The following is a 19,462-nucleotide window of genomic DNA, read 5'->3' as shown; positions in this document are numbered from 1 at the left end:
GGGCTTGTCTAAATTGAAAATTCGCCGGGAATTCTTCCGCTATCAATTGCCGTTCCCCTTCTTCGCGCCCCCCGAGGAAATTACACCGTAAGCTCTCGTTGCGAAACGCGAGACCGAAAGTAACGAGGCGACGCCGCCGGTACGTGTGTAACACAGCCCAGGCTGGTAATCAAAGAAATTCTTTGAAAAAGAAACTCGGTCGTGCCGCGGCCATTTTGTTTCGATCGGGCGAGACCGTTCCTTAACGATAGGGTTCATGAAAACCGCCAATGCAACGGGTCGCTGATTTTTTAATTGACAATTATTCGGATTAGAGACGGATGCTTTAGTGTTATAAATTTATATTACTGATTATTATTATATTATTGATTTTTTAATTTACAATTATTTGGATTAGAGACAGATGTGTTTGTGTTGTATATTAAATGTGTGAGTTACTTCCGGCGAATATTATAATAATACTCGTTAAATGTAAATGTATTGTTGATACTTTTGTAGTGTATTTAGTAATATGAAATTTAGTGTTCTGCAATTTATTTATTCTCTCGTTGAATCGATAAAAAAATTTTGATTTTTATGAATTAACTTAACACGTTTTTTTAGTCAGCAAGTTTTACTCTATGCTGTGTTGTCATTATACATATTTTGGTAGCTGACATTTCGAGGGTCATTTGTAAAAAATTTGTTCAACTTTGTACAATTCTATTTTTTAGCTGACCAAGTAAATTACATCGAAATGAAAGCAGCATTTTCATAGTATTTTGAATTTTATTACCGAGAAGGTAAAAATGCTGTACATGATGAACTAACAGAACAACAAAACAACAATACATAATTCAATTTAAAATTACTTAATATACCCCCAATTATATAAAATTTACTTCTTACCAATAAATTATCACTACCGACCATTCCGTCATTTTTCCGCTGACAATGAAATTCCGTGCCCCATAAGTTCATCCCTTTATTGACAAATGTATCGGATCGAGTGTCTTTCGAAAAGCAAAATTACTTTCCGAACAACCAAATTGAAAAAAAAACATTTCTGTTTGTTCACCGTTCGTGCAAATATTTGATCGATCGACGAAACGATTCTGGTTTCGAGCGATAACACCGTTACCGTTTCATTTGCCCCGACGGAGGACGACGACGACGACGTCGACAAAGAAGGAGAAGAAGACGAAGAAGGAGAAACAGAAGAAAGTTTCTGTTTATCGTGCATTTATTTCAATGTTTGCCCCGCTTTAATATTTAGCAGATCGTACCGCACGCGAAGAATAATTCACTTCGCGGCGGTCTACAATGGAAAGGAAACGTTCCAGCGATCCGCGAGGAAAGAATGGGAACGGGTTTCAATTTCTGCGATCCGGCGGCTGCAGTTCTCCTTTTTTTTTCTTTCCGCCGTCACGGAACCCGCAGTGATTCCCGCGCGCACGACGCAGCGTGTTTAAATTTTGCACGCGTCGCGATTCTTATCGACCGGGTCGGATCCGATTCGTGACACGGAATATTCGGTTCGCGACTGTTTTGTATCGGGGACGGAGAAAGCGTCGCGCGAGCGGACCAGAGAAATTGAAAATAAAGAGAGCAGTAGAGAGAGTAAGAGAGAGAGAGAGAGAGAGAGAGAGAGAGAGGGGGAAGTGAGAGAGGGTGCAGGGGTTCGGGCCGGGCCATGTTCGGGCCGAAACCGGCGAGCTTTCAAAGGATCTACCAGGATTATTTTGTTCCTGATGGATGAATTTCGTTGGCAGTAGCAGCACAAGTAAATTCGTTTATACCTTGCCCCGGTGTAATCGATGATTCGGCCGGGAGCTCAAACGATCAATCATCCGCTCGGCCAACTGTTGACCAAATGAAAGCGTTATTTCGAATGACACGGGAGGGAGAGAGAGAGAGAGAGAGAGGGGGAGAGTCCCCCCGGTGCGGGCTCGGTTTAACCTTTAACCGGACTGTCGAATATGGGACAGGAAACATAAACCTCGGCCGGCGCGCAGTGGCGCGTGTCCACGATTTGCGCGCGGTATTTACTCGAAACATAAATAACCCCGTCGCGATTCGGCGCCCCGTTAATTATGACAATCATTTGGACCCGCTGATTTGCTTGGCAATCGTCGCCGCCGCCGTTCCGTCACGACAAATTGGCCGCGCAGGATCCGCGTTGATATTCGTCGACGTCCCGTCAAGGACACTCTTTTACGGTGACGGGGCGAGCCTATGTTCCCACCGATGCAACCCGCGAGATGCAAGACGAGTAAGGGTGTCGGACGAAGATGGGACAATGGAGGTAGTTGTACGTCTCTTCCTCGCTCGGTTAATTCTTTCTTGTTAATACATATTTTATATTTATTTGCTTATTTGGACATTTTCGAAATTTCATGACAATAGGGGGACAGGATTGGAAAGTCATGCGAACTAACGATGATATTAATAAAACTTGACAATTTATAATTTTCTGATAACCTCAAGGCTGATGTTCTTTATTTCTATTCTGTCAAAATTCTCAACACAATTTCCACGTAATTGCTTTCGTCGATGCTATTACAATACGTCGATGATTATAAATTCTTCAAATATCTTCACTGTTTCGATTTTCTCATAAACAAAATGTTCAGTCTGCTAATAAATTAATTTCTTCCGAAATATTTTGATCGAGCGTTGCAATTCTTGTCTACGATCACTCGACCAAAATATCCCAGAAGAAATTAATAATCGAAATAATTAACCAACTACTCAATCGAAGAGAATCGACCTTCGTCGATCGCCGCTTCTAAAATCTAACTAAAAAACAATTTTCTGATCGTCGCGATGAACTTCGCAAAAACGATCACGCGAGCAGAATGATTAGAAAACGCTTCCGTGGCCGGCGAGAGGCGAAACGGATCGTAGACAGGTGACCGGAGAAGCAAAGGAATCAGCGGCGCGGAATCCAGGTAAGTCGCGGCCGGTAAATTCCCCTGAATCGATCGTAATGGTCGGCGGTTGGTGTGTGTGTGCGAGTACCTTTCGCGCCGCTGCAGATAAGCCCCGAAAGCATCCGGATTAGTATACAGCGATAAATCAGAATTAATTTGAACGTCGCCGCGCTATCCCTTTTAACGGGTGAGTTTTCCTTGCTCGCCGAACCGTAGAATCGAAAAAGAGAACCGGTCGACGATGGTGAACAGAGTCTGAAGGAGGGGGGCAGGGCGAACGGGGTGCGAGAGGCTTGCGGATGAAAGAAAGGGGGCCGCGAGAAAGGGTGAAGGAAGGGAGGAAAGAGAGGATGGGGAAGAGAGAGAGAGAGAAAGGGTGGATAGGGAAAAGAGGAAAAGAGAGAATAGGTAAGAGAGGGAAAGAGAGGATAGGGAGGAGAGGGAAAGGGGCGAGGAAATGGGGAGAAGTCGAGGGAGATTCATAAATCCAAATAAACGTTTGGAGCCTCTTCTGCCTTGCAGATTTCAAACGATCGCGGGCTTCCAAGGCGAATTCGAATACCTCCGCGCTCCCACCCCCCTCCCCCTTCCCCCCCGACGGTTAATATTCCCTTTCGCGTTATTCATTGTTCCGACGTATGATTCGGCGACTGCGTGGGACAAGGGTCCTTTAAGGTCGACTTGACATTTGAATTTTAAAGTAAATCGAGTCTTCGCTTCTATTATCGCGCGGTCGACAGGTAATTTCTGGTTTGCTTGCACCGAAAAGCTGGCGGCGCCGCGCCGCCCGCGCCGAAAATAGAACCCCGTTTGACGGTGCAACCATCGCCGCCGATTCCGCCGATCCCTTGGTCCTCGGATCTGTCCGCGCAACAGAATTCTCTCGCGAAGGATCATTCGTTGCTATTTAGTCTCGCGCGAGTATTCGTCTTATATCGCGAATATTGCAATTCATTTGATTTTGTAGAATGGCTTTGTTAATCCCTTGCCGTACTTTAACGAATCAGACTCGTCATGAATATTTATAATAATAAGCAAAAATCTAGTAAAAATTTAAGTATTTAATTTAATTTAAATTTAAATTTAATTTAACTTTAGTCTCTCGTCACCAATATTTAAACATTTGTCTAGATGTAAGCACACAATAAATGTAAAATTCCTTTTTTTTTAAAAGAATTTAGTGCGATCGAAAAAATTCTAGTCACAGTCATTGTGGAGAAAATGGTACGGAAAGGGGTTAAGAATCGGGATCACGTGTGTTTTCCAAACGGAATTAATTAGACATAGGACGCAACAACATTATAAATTATTATAGTTTATACATAATAATAACCACATTATTATAATATATTATTCTTTAAGCAATAAAGTCTTAAGTAATATAGATTTTTCAGGATCGATCATTAGCAACCCCTTTAAACTAAGAATATAGAAATAAAATTTTGGCATAGATAAAAACAATAAATTATTAAAAAGTTACTTCCAATAGATTGAAGGATCTCTCACTCAAAGTAGAATATCTTTAGCGATTACGGCTTCAATTCCTTCGGCTATAGGATCCTAAGTGGCGTCGGATTTCCAAGCGCGATCAGAGCAACGACCCTCTAAATTTGTTTCGAGCGGCGTCCTTCGTAAAAATAAGAAGCGGGAAGAGCGTCTCGAAGGTCCCGGGTGTTCCGGCGTGGTATTCAGGCGGGGCCGACGCCAGCCAGGGTGGAGGTGGTCGTTATTTATGGGCATAAGTAGTGCCCCGACCCCAAAGTGCCACCGAAGCCTTTTAATAAGGGAGTCTTCCCGTAGCATAACCTCCGGCCGACACGTTATTACTTCAGATACCTGCATACTTGGAGCGCCTCGGTCCTACCACGTCCTTTCGACACCCTCCAGCCACCCTCTCCCGCGGGATCGTGGGATTCGGTGGAAAACCGTGGGCCGTGGATCGGTTCAGAAAGTCTGGCGGAGTCGCGAAAGTGTCCGAAGACGCGAAATTCCGAAATCCATTCGCGACTGCATCCGCGGCTGCATTCGCAACTGCAACCCTTTCTCGGTGGCACCGTGGCCGCGACTGTCGAACGCAACACAGATGGGAAACTCTGAAGACGCGCTCGCGAAATTTCACTTCGAAAGTCGAGCACCCCGCGCCGGACCGCGCCGATTCGTCGCCAGATTTTTCGAGCGAGATAACAACGATAACGGCGGGGTCGCTGTTCCCCGTTGTCTTCCGACGCAGGATTCTCATCCGGGCCGCATTAATCTTGGTCCGAGGAACTCTCTGGTTAATTCGGAACAGGCTTTCAGGGAAATTGAACCTTTACCTGCAGTCGGTTCCAGATCCGCGCGGCTGCCGCGGCACTCGGTTCCGCAAAATCCATCAAACGGACCATCGCCGAAAAATCGCCGAACTTTGAACTTCTGTTACGGCGCATAAGAAGATCTTACGGCGATCGACATGGCTGAGATTATAGATTATATTTGATAAAGATTATATTTGAATGAAAGAAAGAGTTTTATTAGAGAACACGATTTTCTATTCAGATAAGATTTTATTCGATTTGAATAAGATTTTATTCGATCAAACTTCGTAAATATAGATTCGTACAGGAATTCGAACGGAGAGTAATCGACATGAATAAAAAATGGTAGAACGTGAAATGTTTTTTTTCACAGTTTCTCGATTTATTTTTGCATCAGAAATTTTACCGAAAGCTTCAAGAATAAAAGCAACACGGCGATTTATTCCTCCTATATTCCTGTTTTCAAATATTGCGGCGGAATGTGTGCTAGATTTGGTAGATTTATCAATGATGCATGGCTAAAAAATCTGCCTACGATTGCAGAGATAACCATTGGTAATTTTATAATTTTATAAACAGTAGAAATTGAACTAATAAAATTAAATAGGAGACCGTTAACAATTATGTACAATAATTATTGAAATAAGAAAGTCATAAAAATGAAATAAAAAATAAAGAAGTATGCGAATGATTAACTCGATTTATTCGAATAAATGTAAATCATAATTGACGACGAATAATCGGACATCTTGAAAAAGATATTAAGAACGCCCAAGTCAGTCATTGCAAAGCCTGGAGTTTCTACATCATTTAAGTAATTTCTTAAAACAAATATTTTAAATCAATTTAGAATGGATATTCATGTGCACATTTCATCGCGTCGAATTGAACGACGCGAGGTTCGATACGAATTAGCGGACGCGGTGAAGTCGACGGGTTATTTACGATTTATTAGGACAAATGTTTCTAGCGGAGATTATTGGCTGGGAAAGCGGACTCTTCCGTAATTATCTCTAGGAGCACGGTATCGGTTTCGGAAGCCCGGCGACGGAACAATTGGGTCGGTCCGTTCGTTGTCGAAAAGAGAAAGAGCCGACGGGACAAGAACGTCCCCGTGTCAAGCGTATTAGCGAGAACCGAAATGGAGCGTCACAATATTGACAAGACAATTCCGTCTAAATTGTCGCGTAAACAGAAATATCGAGTTTGACCGTTCCCGTTGCGCGCGGAATTATCGCGTGACATTGATCGGCGTCCGATAGTTTCCGTTCCGCGGGTGCAAAAATTCTGATGGACTTTCGTGTAAATAAATTATTTCAAGAAAATACTGCCGCGCATCTAGAATTCGTAAATCCTTTACACGCTGTTCAATAAACCTAATTTTGATTTATGAAAAAGATAAAAGCATGCGAAATTTTCAGACATTCGAGAAAGCACTGTTGGTTTAAAATTTGTATATTTTGTAATATTTCTTTATCTTAATTTCAATATACTAATCTGATAGAGTTTACATTATTTATCGAAGTAAATTTTTTTATTTTTGTTTGGCAAGTTTTATTCAAAACGACAGTCGATAATCCACGATGTAAAAAGGTATATATACTGAATTACAGACATCATTATGCAAAATAAGAAATTATCTGTCTTAAATTGCAAAAGATATCTGCTACATATCCACATAATTCTTCTTAACTATTTTTAACAGGTTGAAACATCTTCACCCTCGAATTTGCCCAGAGTTTCGAGCGACTAATCTTGTTCGCCATAAACTCCTCGAATCCCAGTCCATCCGCGAAACTCCGTCGAAAAATTTCAATAAGCGGGGAAAAATATCGTCCGTCGTCTCGGCGAGTTTTCCGCGGAGCGTCCGCCGACGCTCGAAGTATAAAAATGTCGAACTATGCGCGGAGGACGGGGTCCCCGTGTATCGATCGGGACGAGTTTTCGAACGGTTTTCGGCCGAGTGAAAACGTTCGCGGAAGGCGGCGTATAATCCGTCGGAACAACGAACGAACTCGACGCGAGGAGGCGGCGCGATTAAACGATCGTTACGTGACAATTATGCGAGGAGCGATAGCGTGCGAACGCGCGATCGACGAGCGGAGATTATCGGCGCCGGATTAGCGTTAAGTGTAAGATAAACACCGGAGGAGCAGTTTACGGAATAACAACGCGGCGGGATATCTCGCGAGATTTTCCAGAGCGAGAGAGAGAGAGAGAGAGAGAGAGAGAGGAAGCACGCCGTGGATCGTTCCCATCGATAAGGCTCAGATGGAATGGGAGGTCCGCTATGGTCGACAATATTCATCGTATGGGGTACTACGGCGCGAAATAAGGGTCGCGGATAAGATTACGAAGTCGCTTCGGGGCGGCACTGGATGCTAACGATCTGCAAAACCGGTCGTATCGGTCGCTTCCGGTGCCGTCTTCTTTATCCGGACGACCTGATACCCGAGATGCTCTTGTCGATTCAATTTGGCCGGTGTTCGAGTCCATGTAGCCGTCCAGCGACCGAAAACCTTCTACATACATCCTTTTCTCGTCTATACCCCTGTACGAGAACACGCGGACACTTGCCACTTTTAATGAACAAGTGGCTGCTAAACTATGGCAACATATAGAATATTTCCTGTTTAATCCATAAATCTATACGACTCGTTATCATGTTCTGCTATAGTTAACGATGTCAATAAGCAGTTTAATTATTGTCTAGAATTTAGGTTTTTACAATGCCACTTTTAATGAACAAATCGAAGCTAAACTATGACAACATAGAGAATGTTTTCCAATTCTTTAAATTCATAAATCTATTCGACTCGTTATCGTGTTCTGTTATAGCTAACCATTGCCCAAAGTACATTTTAATTACTGTCTAGAATTTAGGTTTTTACACTTGCCACTTTCAACCCTTTGCACTCGAAGCCATTTTAACTATGAAAAAGTTCACTTTATACGTATCAAATTGTGTCCTGAATGATTTTTTAAATTTAAACTTTGGTAATATTACAGTTAACCATGCCAATATGCAGTTTAATTACTGTCTAGAATTTAGGTCTTTCATTATTGTGTGCCATGCGGCCGCTAATGACCTCGCAGTTAATGCTAAAATAAATGGACTTATAGCGATAATAATAATAATAATAAAATAATATGAATTAATGCATGTCGGCAAACTCGGTTTCGTAAGCTGAATAATTGATCATAATTTTAGTTTTATGTAAAATTGGTGTGACAAACTTTCGATATAATAATATAGTCAGTCCGATCTGATTTCAACGAAGTCGTTGCAAAATAAACACATTATATAAATTGGCACATTATTAAACGAGGGAGTTTCATTAAAATTGTCGATAATTTTTCCTTGAAGTGAATGAAAAATAATCAGCACGTAGTTAAATATGAAACACCTTTTTTATTGCTCGAGGTGTTTATTTAAAATATTGTATTACGAAAGTATTTTAATATTTTTTACGATTAAAATTAAGTAAGAATTTACTTCTTTTCTTAATAATTTCCATCGATCTAAAATTATGTAAAAATATTCTTAAATCCTTGCAATATTTTTGCTATTTACCTCGCTATTTCCTCATCAAAGATACGTTATTGACAAGTTAACACTGTCCGATAATTAAAAAAAAAAAAAAAGGCGCACAGAAAGTAGTCGACTTTTTGAGAACTCTGGACCAGATGAGATTCAGTCGAAGCACCGAAACCGGCGGGACGGTCACGCGCGGAGTCGCAGGTTGCATAAAACAGGAAGTCAGCGCAAGATTCCTTTCACAGGAATTTCCCACGAGTATTCAGGAAATTATCAGACCCCAGAATCCTCTGGTTGAAGAATTTACGCGAGCCAGCCCCTCGATAGGGTCCCCGGCACTCGATGCTCCCGTCCTCCGACACCCTCCTCCCCCCCCCCCGCCCCCCGCCCTCCGCGCGCGGCCCACTCCTATCCGATCGATCTTTCCACCTTTAAATCCAGGAATTACGCGGCCCGATTCGCCGATCCACGGATCCGGGCCAGATATTTCTCCGGTAACCCTGTTATTAGCACCTTTCTCTGTAAACTGTTGCTATCGCGGCCTGCAACGCGGTTGATCTGATAGCGAAACAGTGACCAATTACCGGAGCCGGTGAATACTAAATTTATAATCGGCCAACGATCCTCCCGGCGCGATCGAATCGTTCGCGATGCTCGACGCTCGAATCGCGCTAGCAAAGTTGTTGCAACCGGGACCGAAATTAAAATTAAAAATCACAGCGATCGTTGCAGCGTACCAGTTAATTTATTTAACAAAATCGTGACGTCGAAACTTGAAGTAGATTATTCGTACGATTTTAGTTTATCTTAATTTTGACTTTGATATGAGAAGATGCTTTGATATAAAATAAAAATTTCTAAGAAAAAAAATAATAAAATAAAATAATAAAATAATGGAGAATAATAAAATGATAATATAGTAATAAAGAATATTCGGAAATAAATATAATATTGATCCATTCTAAATAGTGCATTAATCGTTATTTTTTGTATTAAGTATATGACAGAAGAAATAATCCTCGAAATAATTTTAGATAGAAAGATTTTATTTGAAGTAATCTTTCCGTCAATTTGCTTTTAACAAGACTCCCTCTCTCTTTATAAAGACATAATGTTGAAAATAATATGCATCAAAAATATTTTACACCGAGAAATCTTTACACAAACTCGCCTTGAGATTTTTTAATAAATCTGTACAGCAACTTTCTTTGAGCATCTTTTTACCAAAAAGGTTCATCCTTAAGAGTCTTTTACTCGGGTTCATCTAAGATATTCTTGTAAAAGAAGACGATGGTGAGACAATTATTCGACGCAGTTGGATCTCATGAAGCAGACTCGGGCTGTTAATTACATCACGATATTATTTCTAAAAAAAATTTTTCAACTAACCGAAACAATTATTTCAAAAACTTGTAAACTAATATAAAACGTTATTACAAATAATATTTGAAAATTTCATTTCTAAAACTTTATTATCACAAATAATATTTAAAAAATAGTTCGCATATGGTAGCGAAATAAAATAGTAAGTTATTTTAGAAAAATAGAAAGAACCATTGCACAGTGCAACAAGTTTCAAGAGCCATATTTTACTTGCAAAATATCGCGCGAGCCGACGGATGCAATAATCGATTTCTTTCTACTCAAATCGCTTGAAAATCACGAAATTTGGCAAATCGTTGAGTCGCGGTTCGCCGGGCGATTCGTCGAAAGGGATGAAACGCGGCGCGGCGAAGGCGAGGATGAGAGGCGGCTGGATGAAAATGGAAAATATCATCGGCGAAGCAGATTCAGAAGAAGGACCGACGGCGGCAGCAGCGGCTGCCGAGCGGGCACAGTTTTCGACAATTTTCCGTGTGCGTCAGCTGAACGGAGAATTGTTAATTCGGAGCTGAAGCATTTCCGGGCAACTGGGCTTTTCGTAGCCGAGCCCGGAGTCGAGTCGGGCGAGGCGGCGAGAAAACGCGGTAATTAATACGCCGAAGCAGCGGTCCGAAAAATAAACCTTTTTCCGTGGGAAATGCGAGCGTTCGGCTGGCGCCCTGCGATTTTTCCCCGCCGCATTATGTATGCCGTTCTCCTGATGTTTTATTTACAATATCAACCGCGTCTCTAACAGGCACGGATTACCGGAAAATGGCTAGCCGCGCACTCCTTTCTCTCTCTCTCTCTCTCTCTCTCTCTCTCTCTCTCTCTCACGCACGCACTCCCTCTTTATCTGTATGGCTCTTTTTATTTCTGTCTCTCTTGCTCTACCGTTCTGTGACTATTTCTCTCTCTTTTTTTACCTTTCTGTCTTTATTTCTCTTTATAGTTCACTTTATTTTTCTCTCTCTTGTTCTACCATTCTGTATCTATTTATCTCTCTTTTTTTACCTTTCTGTCTATATTTCTCTCTCTGTCTTTTTCTCTCTATCTTTTTATCTCTATCTCTACCTTCCTATCTCCATCTCTCTCTCTCTCTATCTCCCTCTCTCTCAGCATCATCCTCTCTCTCTCACTCACGAAACACAGAGTCATCGGCGAGTAATAAATCCGGATGGGAAAACGGCAGCGTTTCGGTCACCGGGAATCGTTCAATTTTTCCTCGAGGCTGTATATCAATTTCGGTGAAAAAAAATACAGCCCCGCGCGCGCGCGCGCGCACACACGAGCACGCACACGAGAGCGTTTCGTTATGGGGAACGCGGGCGAACAGATTGCGCGACAGGCCGCGAGTCCGTGTCGGAAGAGAGCACTATTTTTTTATTAGCAGCGTTATCAACGGGAACGAGGTTGCTCGCGATAATTCAGTCGTCGCTCGGCCGCCGTGTTCCCTCGCCAGGTTCGCAATATCAAACCCGGCCGTCGCCTTCGTTTGCCCGGTAAATTAAATGCGAATTAATCCCAATTACTTGAGACGCGCGCCGGTTTAAAGCGGACACCCGGCCGCGTTGGCGCCGCGAATATTTTTTTCCGCTTTCCCGACACAAGCGCGGACATCCGAGCTACCTAAGAGCCTTGGATTAAGTTTTGTAAGTTTTGTTCGGCTTTGGAAGCTTGTTAAATTAGGCGGAATGTTATATTAACAGCGTACAGTGCTAAACGGATTCGCTACCCCTTTTTACATGGGGCAGGGAAGTCGATTACTGTGGGTTTATTATTTTCCATGACTTCGATTTGTTTTCAGGTTTAATTAAGGAATTAATATTTATTGAATAAGGTATATTGAGTTTTTTAAATTGAAAAGTAAACGAAATAAGGGAATATTTCTTTGTTCAGACGTGAATGAAATGAAAGGATGTTCCTTTATTAAAAAATAGAGAGAAAAGAATTTAATAAAAAATTCTAATAAAAGAATGAATAAGGGAATATCTTTCGTTCATAAATAAGTACAATGAAAGGTGAACAAATTTGTTAAATTACGCAGTATGTTAAATATTCAGGGTGTATCTATGCGTGGTTAAATATGTGTAATTAAATCTGTCGATTAATATGCGTAACGTATTAAAAATTGTAAAACTATTGCCAGCTAATGATGAAACTTTAACGGTTAACTAAATAATTAATTAATTAGTTACTACTTTAACCAATTGCTATACCAAAAATTGTACATTAATCTAGAACTATGCTATCGAAACCGCGTCGAACCCTTGTCGCCAAAGGAGAAGCGTAAAAGACCACAGAATTTTCGAAAAACCTCGCAACCACAAAATATTATTAACAACATACCGCAAGAAGGTGTTCGCAAATGCAGAACGACGGTTAGCATATTAATTGAAATTTGCCCAAGCGATCGCGGACAAAGGGGCGACCGGAATTTCGAAAAAAATTCGTCGAGAACCAACACAACGCCCTTTTCGCGGGCGACCGCGGCCGAAAACCGCCGAAATCCGCGGTCGCCGGGGCCCTTTGTTTAGTTTAATTGCTCGGGGCTCCGTTTACGTACCCGGGACTTTCATTCGATCTAATTGAAGCTTAATTTCCGAGCGCCGGGCCGGAGAGCGCGAACACCGGGCAAACACGATTATTCAAGTTATAACGCGAGCGCCGCCGCGAGCCCCGTGGTAGAAAAAAAAAGAACCGGCGCGGATAAAGCAGCACTTGATTGGCGGGGTGGACGGATATAAAATTCAGAAAGTTTGAAATTTAATCCTGTCGCGGGGCCCGATCTAATTACATCTTGCTCGGCCGCCGCGCTCGCGAGGAACCGTACAATTTCGCTCGGCCGTGTTGGCAGCGGCGCGGGCCACTCGGAATATTAGTATCGGATTACTTAAAACTCGACGGAGATCCCGAACGGATTAAACTGATTCCTGATACACACCGGTTGCCGATGCCACGCCACCGAGAAACATCGTTAACAATGTTTACTTCCGCTGACGATAATCGCCGGCACGCAGGAATTAACTCGGCGAACCCGTTTCCGGGACTGATCCGATAAGATTTGGATGCTCGGTCCGGCGAAAATTAGGTTAGGATTTTCAATCGAGCGATTAACGATTGGACTATAATTGGTAGCATTTGTTTTTCTAGTTATGCGAGCTTTTAGATTATTTTGAATTGTGCAATTGCACTTTCTCTTTTCGTATGGAACGCTAGAATTTCGATTATGTTAGGTTATGTCCGGTTATGTTATTTAATTTTTTGAGTTATTAAGTATTAATATTGTGGTAGTGAGTTTAATTTTATGTAATGTCTGCTGTGTAGTAGATGTGTTATATTTTTACAATTTATATATTTATGATAAGGTATATGTCCTCAGCAGAATTTTTAAATATTGTACAGTGTCTGTTACGTATTTGCTAGTAGACATGTTAAATTTTAAAAAGTATGTACTAGATATATGCTAGTAGACATGTAAAATATGTAATATTTACTGTATATTTCTATATTTACTGTAGACATGTTAAATATTCAATACTCTATATCTAATAATTTTCCAAGATGGCCCAGTTCAAGAACCTATAGTTCCTGCAGTTTTATTTATTTCGACTCAAAAAAATATATATATTACGCTCCAAATAACGGTAATTGCACATGGAAAAAGTCACTGTCGAAAAGTCTGTCCGAGTCTTTATAAAAATTCCGAAAGGTGGTCCGGTTTTAGGTCCGAAATCAACGCTTCGAAACGAACCACCCCTTTAAGTCCCGTCGTTCCGTCTGTTGAACGCGTCGAATCGGCGGATCGGCCAACGGCACGGGTCAGCGTTATTTCCATGGAGGTTTCCGAGGCGTTTAGCTAATTTTTCAGCGCGCCGAAATCCCCCCGGTAATTATTGTAAATTGCGCTAAAATTACAACCCTCCGGCCAGAATATTGCAACGTTTACATTAGCCCCGGCGTTGGTCGTTGACTCGTCCGCCAGTTCGTTGGTACGTTTCGTTCGTTCGTCGGATTCGCCGATGGACATTCAACGAGCTCATAATCATCCGTCCATAAACAGTCCGGCTGCCGGAACACGAATCGAGATATCGATCCGCGAGGCATCCGACTCTCGCGCGCTCTCACTCTCTCGCTCTCTCTTTACCGCCCTCTCTCCATCTGGTGCTCCCACTCTGTCGCGAACCGTGTGCCCGCTAGAAATTTCGGCTGTTCGAGTGCGCACAGCTCGGCCGGAAGTTGCCGATACACTCTACGCGCATCCGGTCATGCCCCCGAGAAACTTTGACCCCCGAATTACGCCCCTGAACGAGCATTTTTGGCCCTGTAACGCGCGCACCTGCGTCATCTGCTGTTCTCGCGACTCGCGGAACAACGAGCCGCCGGGCTCGCGGATATATTCCGTGACAATTAAAAGAGAAGAAAAAGGAGTCGAAACCCCATCTTCGATTTCTTAAAAATTTGTAACAGGTGTGAAGAAGGTTAAAAAAAAATAAATTTCCTCAAAACGCAATGTGAAAAAAGTCTGTGAATTTTACTACAAACAGACGGAATTTTGTATATTCTATTCCTCAGTAAATTATAAAAGAATTCATATTTCAGTTTTTAAACAATAGATATGTTATTAATCATGGATTAGGATTTTTAAAAAATTGTCTCATATTGGGCACCTTTGCTCCACTACTTCAATAATAAATACCTTCCAATTGTGACTAAGCTGAATAAATTCCCCGAGTGCGAGACCCGAACATCGAACGATTTTTCAAGTTCGACACGATCGCTGTGTCACCCGCATACGTCAGACGTGTGACAAAGTTTCAATTATTTCGATCTCGTAGCACATATTGTTGTCGCGAGTCCTCGATAAACCAACCCGGACGTTTCACAGTAAAAAGAATCGAGTTGAAAGCCACCAATTAGCGATCGAACATCGAAAGTCCACAAGGAGTTAAACAATCGCTTCTCCAATTAGCAAGCCGGTATTTAACAGCAGTCGATCAATGTAGCGATTGCGGGTAGCACGAAGTGTTTGCAAACGGTTGACAGCGAGCTAACGAGAGAGGAAGAGAAACGGAGAGAGAAATAGAGAGAAACAGAAGGAGAAAGAAGGAGGGGCAAAGACGTAGAGAGAGTGACGGGTTTATCGTCGACGAAACACCGAATTATTCACAATCTGCGTCACGGCCGTCGGTGACGGCGAATAACGCGATTTCCATCGTCACGCGGTTGCTACAGAAGTAGTTGGAAAAAGGAAAAATGAAAGAGCAAGAGAGAGGCGGATAGAGAGTGAAAGAGTGAAAGAGAGAGAGAGAGAGAGAGAGAAAGGGAGAGAAGGTAGGAGAGTAAAAAAAGAAGCGAAAGAAAGTCGAAAGAGGGGCGAGAAACGTGTCTGGCCGAGAAGGAGGCGAGGAAGAAGTGCGAAAAGAACGAGGTCGTCGACCGTGTCTCTGGTCGGCCCCGTTTCTCCGCTTCTAGTTACGTCTAGGGTAAGGGAACGCGGACGCTCTTCGGCTCCACGAGCCGTTGCCCCGAACCAATCGCGCCCTCGAGAGCAATTATTTAAAACAAGAAAAAGAGCGAACCGTCGGGCAAATTTTTTCCCTGAAACCGAGCCCGATGAAACTCGCCCTCGCACTCGCGCCAACCGTGGAACTCGATCTCCCCCGCGATTCTAAAGTACCCAATGGCTAGCCAGCCGATTCGATGGTTCTGTCGTTAACGGGATCGTCGTCGTCGCGTATCCGCAACGACCGCGACTTTTCTGCGTTAACAATATGTCGTCCGGCGACACCGCGGCGGTGTAACGCGCAAATATAAGACAAAAAAATTTCACATTTGTTTATGAAATTTTTTGAAAATAGATACGTGGGCAGGATTTAACCCTCTGCACTCGATTAGTGACTCTGAGGCACCATTAAAGTTTCAAATTAATTTTTGTAACAATAAGGTTTAGGTTGAACAAATTTGTTGAGTAGTAAAATTATTGCAAGAATCAATTTCGTATGCATAAAAGTGCACTTTATTGCATAGAATAGAAATACTATGAGCCAGGAAAATTGTTTCACATTTACAGTTAAAATGGCTTCGAGTGCAAAGGGCTAAAAGTGAGAACTATCGACGAAATTAGTAAAACTTGACAATTTATAATTTACTGTAGTGTAATAATTATATTCCGCATTGTGTGCATGCATTATGTATGGCAAAAATTATAAAAGTGATGAAATTCGAAGATTCTAAAAACAACATAGGAATTTAAAAGTACTACCGCACTATTTTCAACTCTTTAAGATAATTAAGTAGCATAATAAAAATCTACACAGCTTCCGTATATTTTAATTAATACAGACGATTTTTATTTTTCATAAAAACTCACGATTTTGTAATAACGACAACAGTATAATTAAAAACACTATCACAGTGATATCAAATATCGAAGAAGCAAATCGTATCGGTTATATTCATCGAATAAAATGATTCAGAATGACGGCCGAGAGACACTCGTTTAAAAAACACGATTCTCATGCAGTTCCAAGCTCCCCGATAAAAACGATCGTATATCGTGATTTCCATTGCTCACCTATTTCAGAGCCGCAGACCCTCGGTATAATTTCTAGAATTGCGCTGCAGCTCGGATCGTCGAAGCACAATTGGCGAGCGTAAAGGCAGTTCAATATGGCGGCCGGCTCTTTGATGTCGGATCCTGAAACCAGACACATTCGACATCAGACGTAAATCCTATGCGCAACAGTTTCGTCGAAGACGATTCCAGGGACATCAATAACGCGTTTATATCGCGTAAAGCCTTTAACCCCGTTGCGGCGGAGGTCAAGAAACTTGATCCTCCTTTAAATCGGTGATCTCTTCGAAAACTGTGCAAGATACCCTAATCATACCATAGAACACTTTTATAAAATGTATAATTTAATCAGAATATCAAAATATGTATTTCTATTTATATGTTATATATAATTGTATATTTCTATTTATGTATTATATATAATTATATACGTCTATTTATATATCATATATAATTATACATTTCTATTTCTATATTATATATAATTATACATTTCTATTCATATATTATATACAATTATATCTTTCTATTTATATATTATACATAATCATACATTTCTATCCCAATTAATTATTTTTGGCGAATATGCTCGTCACGGGGAAATGGCAAAACGTTGCGTTACAACGAGTACGCTCGTCAGAGAGGGCTAACAGTTCGGTGAAGTTGCAGCACCAATTACAACATCTGAAAATATTCGTTCTCACATAAAAGGCGAACTTTGCGACGGCGGCGAGGAAGGTCTAATGAACCGCCGATATAAACGCTGCAAATAAACTGATTACGAGGGATTTTTGCAATTGGCTCTGCAGACGACTCGTTAACGAAGGGACCGTAATTTTTCCTTGATTCCCGGTGTGCTGAAATTTGTCAAACTTCCACGGTGTTGCTGGAGAGCGTGGGAGCGGTCATTAATAGCTGCGAATCGCGTAGCGACGATAATTTCAGGTCGGAAGTTGCTCGAACGGTAGAATGAGAGAGAGAGAGAGAGAGAGAGAGAGGGAGCGGAAGGTATCGGAACGGTCACCGGGAAAAGCAGCCGGAGAAAATGAAAAGCAAACGACCGAACAAGAGAGACGGAAAGGGACGGAAGACAGAAGCATTCGCAATTTAGCATCCCCTCGACAAAGCGTTTCTATTATTTATAAACGGCAATAACGCCGGCGGGGGTTTACTCCAGTCACGAGAACTCGCGTTCCATTCGACTCCGCGGGGGTGGGTGGCAGGGCAACGGCAACGAGCAATTGATGCGAGCACGGCATGGATCGCGAACGGGATACCTGGATCCTCGTTTTTTCTCCTGCGCCCCCCGTCCCGCCCCGCGTTCCACCTCCCCGACCCGGAGCCGTCCAAACGCCGCGATTTTCCATTGTGCTCGCTGGAAAAGCAGAAAGGGCCGGAACGACGAAGAGAGACGAATGACCGAAATTACACGGCTACGGGACCGGTATATCTAATTGGCTCGGTCGAAATTAATCGAAGATTGCTGTGCAATCAAATTTCGTTCGAGGCAGCGACACGCGACACGGCCAAGCCATTTCCATTATCGCCGGTTAATAAAACACGGCGGGCTGGGCGCGCGCAGGCGCGAGCGCGTCGCTAAACAGTTGGTTTATCGAAACGTTGATCGGTGGTGTACGCGTGATTTCGTTTCGTCAAAGTGCTACGGCTCTCTCTGATCGACGGTGTACGGGGAACATTAGCGTTTGTTGGCGGAGTTATTTTGATTACGGTGACCGATGACACGTTTCGAACGGTTGACGTACCAGCGGCTGGAACGGTCTACGTTTCTCGAATAGATTAGTGGCTCACTTTCTGGCTTCTATATTATTATTTTCTGTATTAATAGTACTCTATACTATTTCTATTTTGAAGTATTATTATTCTACATCATTATCGCTCTACGTAATTATTATTAATAAGGCTGAAATGTTATACGTCTCTCAAATAGATTAGTGGGTCACGTTCTAGCCTCTATATTATTATTTTCTGAATTAATAGCATTCTATACTCTTATTATTTTGTAGTATTATTGTTCTATGTCATTATCATTCTACGTTATAATTATTAATACAGCTGAAATGTTCTTCGTCTCTCAAATAGGTTAGTGGGTTATTTTCTGACTTCAATATCATTATTAATAGTCCTGATAAGTTCTCTGTCAGCAAAATAGATTAATGAGTCGTTCCTAGCTTCTATATTATTATTTCTAGATTCTATATTATTTTTTTATCATTATTACTATTATAATTATTCTCGCGAGTTCTCAGAGGAGTTTCCTCTCTACTTTGTACCCACCATGAACGGATTATACTGAGTTCATATATGTGTCTCTATTGTAGAAATTTTCTTCTTATTATATGTAAAATAATTACTCTTTTGTAGATACGATTGTATGTGTATTGTTATGTATAACATATACATACAGATTCTGTTTGAACGATCTTCGAGTGACGCCTATTGCTGATATTACGAATGGTACTACTTTTATTATTACTATTACTGTTACCATTACTATTATTATTGTTATTATTACGGCTAATATTATTGTTGCTCCAGTCATTATCATTATTATAATAATTCATTTATTACGGAACACGCGAACATCGCGTGCGCGAGACCTGAATGAAGACTGACATTGACGACACGAGACAATAAGACGATACTGCCTCTGACAGTTTTCCCCCCACTCCTCCGTCAAAGACAATTTCAAAGCCGACTGCGCACCAATAAGAAAATTCCGCCGTTCAACTTCGCACACAATCAATCGCGACGGAACCGC

General features: G+C 41.8%; 1 protein-coding gene across 1 annotated transcript in view; it reads right to left on the bottom strand.

Moving 5' to 3' along the window:
• Positions 1–19,462, bottom strand: part of Gfrl (Glial cell line-derived neurotrophic family receptor-like) — a 479,796-nt gene that overhangs the window by 262,098 nt on the left and 198,236 nt on the right. Inside the window, exon 2 of the mRNA XM_078191490.1 lies at positions 16,684–16,806. Coding sequence (XP_078047616.1) covers positions 16,684–16,806 — 123 coding nt within the window. The remainder of the gene's footprint in view (positions 1–16,683; positions 16,807–19,462) is intronic.

The sequence above is a fragment of the Augochlora pura genome, chromosome 10 (genome assembly GCF_028453695.1).
Source record: "Augochlora pura isolate Apur16 chromosome 10, APUR_v2.2.1, whole genome shotgun sequence".
NCBI classification, from domain to species: domain Eukaryota; kingdom Metazoa; phylum Arthropoda; class Insecta; order Hymenoptera; family Halictidae; genus Augochlora; species Augochlora pura.
The sequence above is the reverse complement of the archived record's forward strand: the minus strand, read 5'-3'. Positions and strand labels throughout refer to the sequence as shown.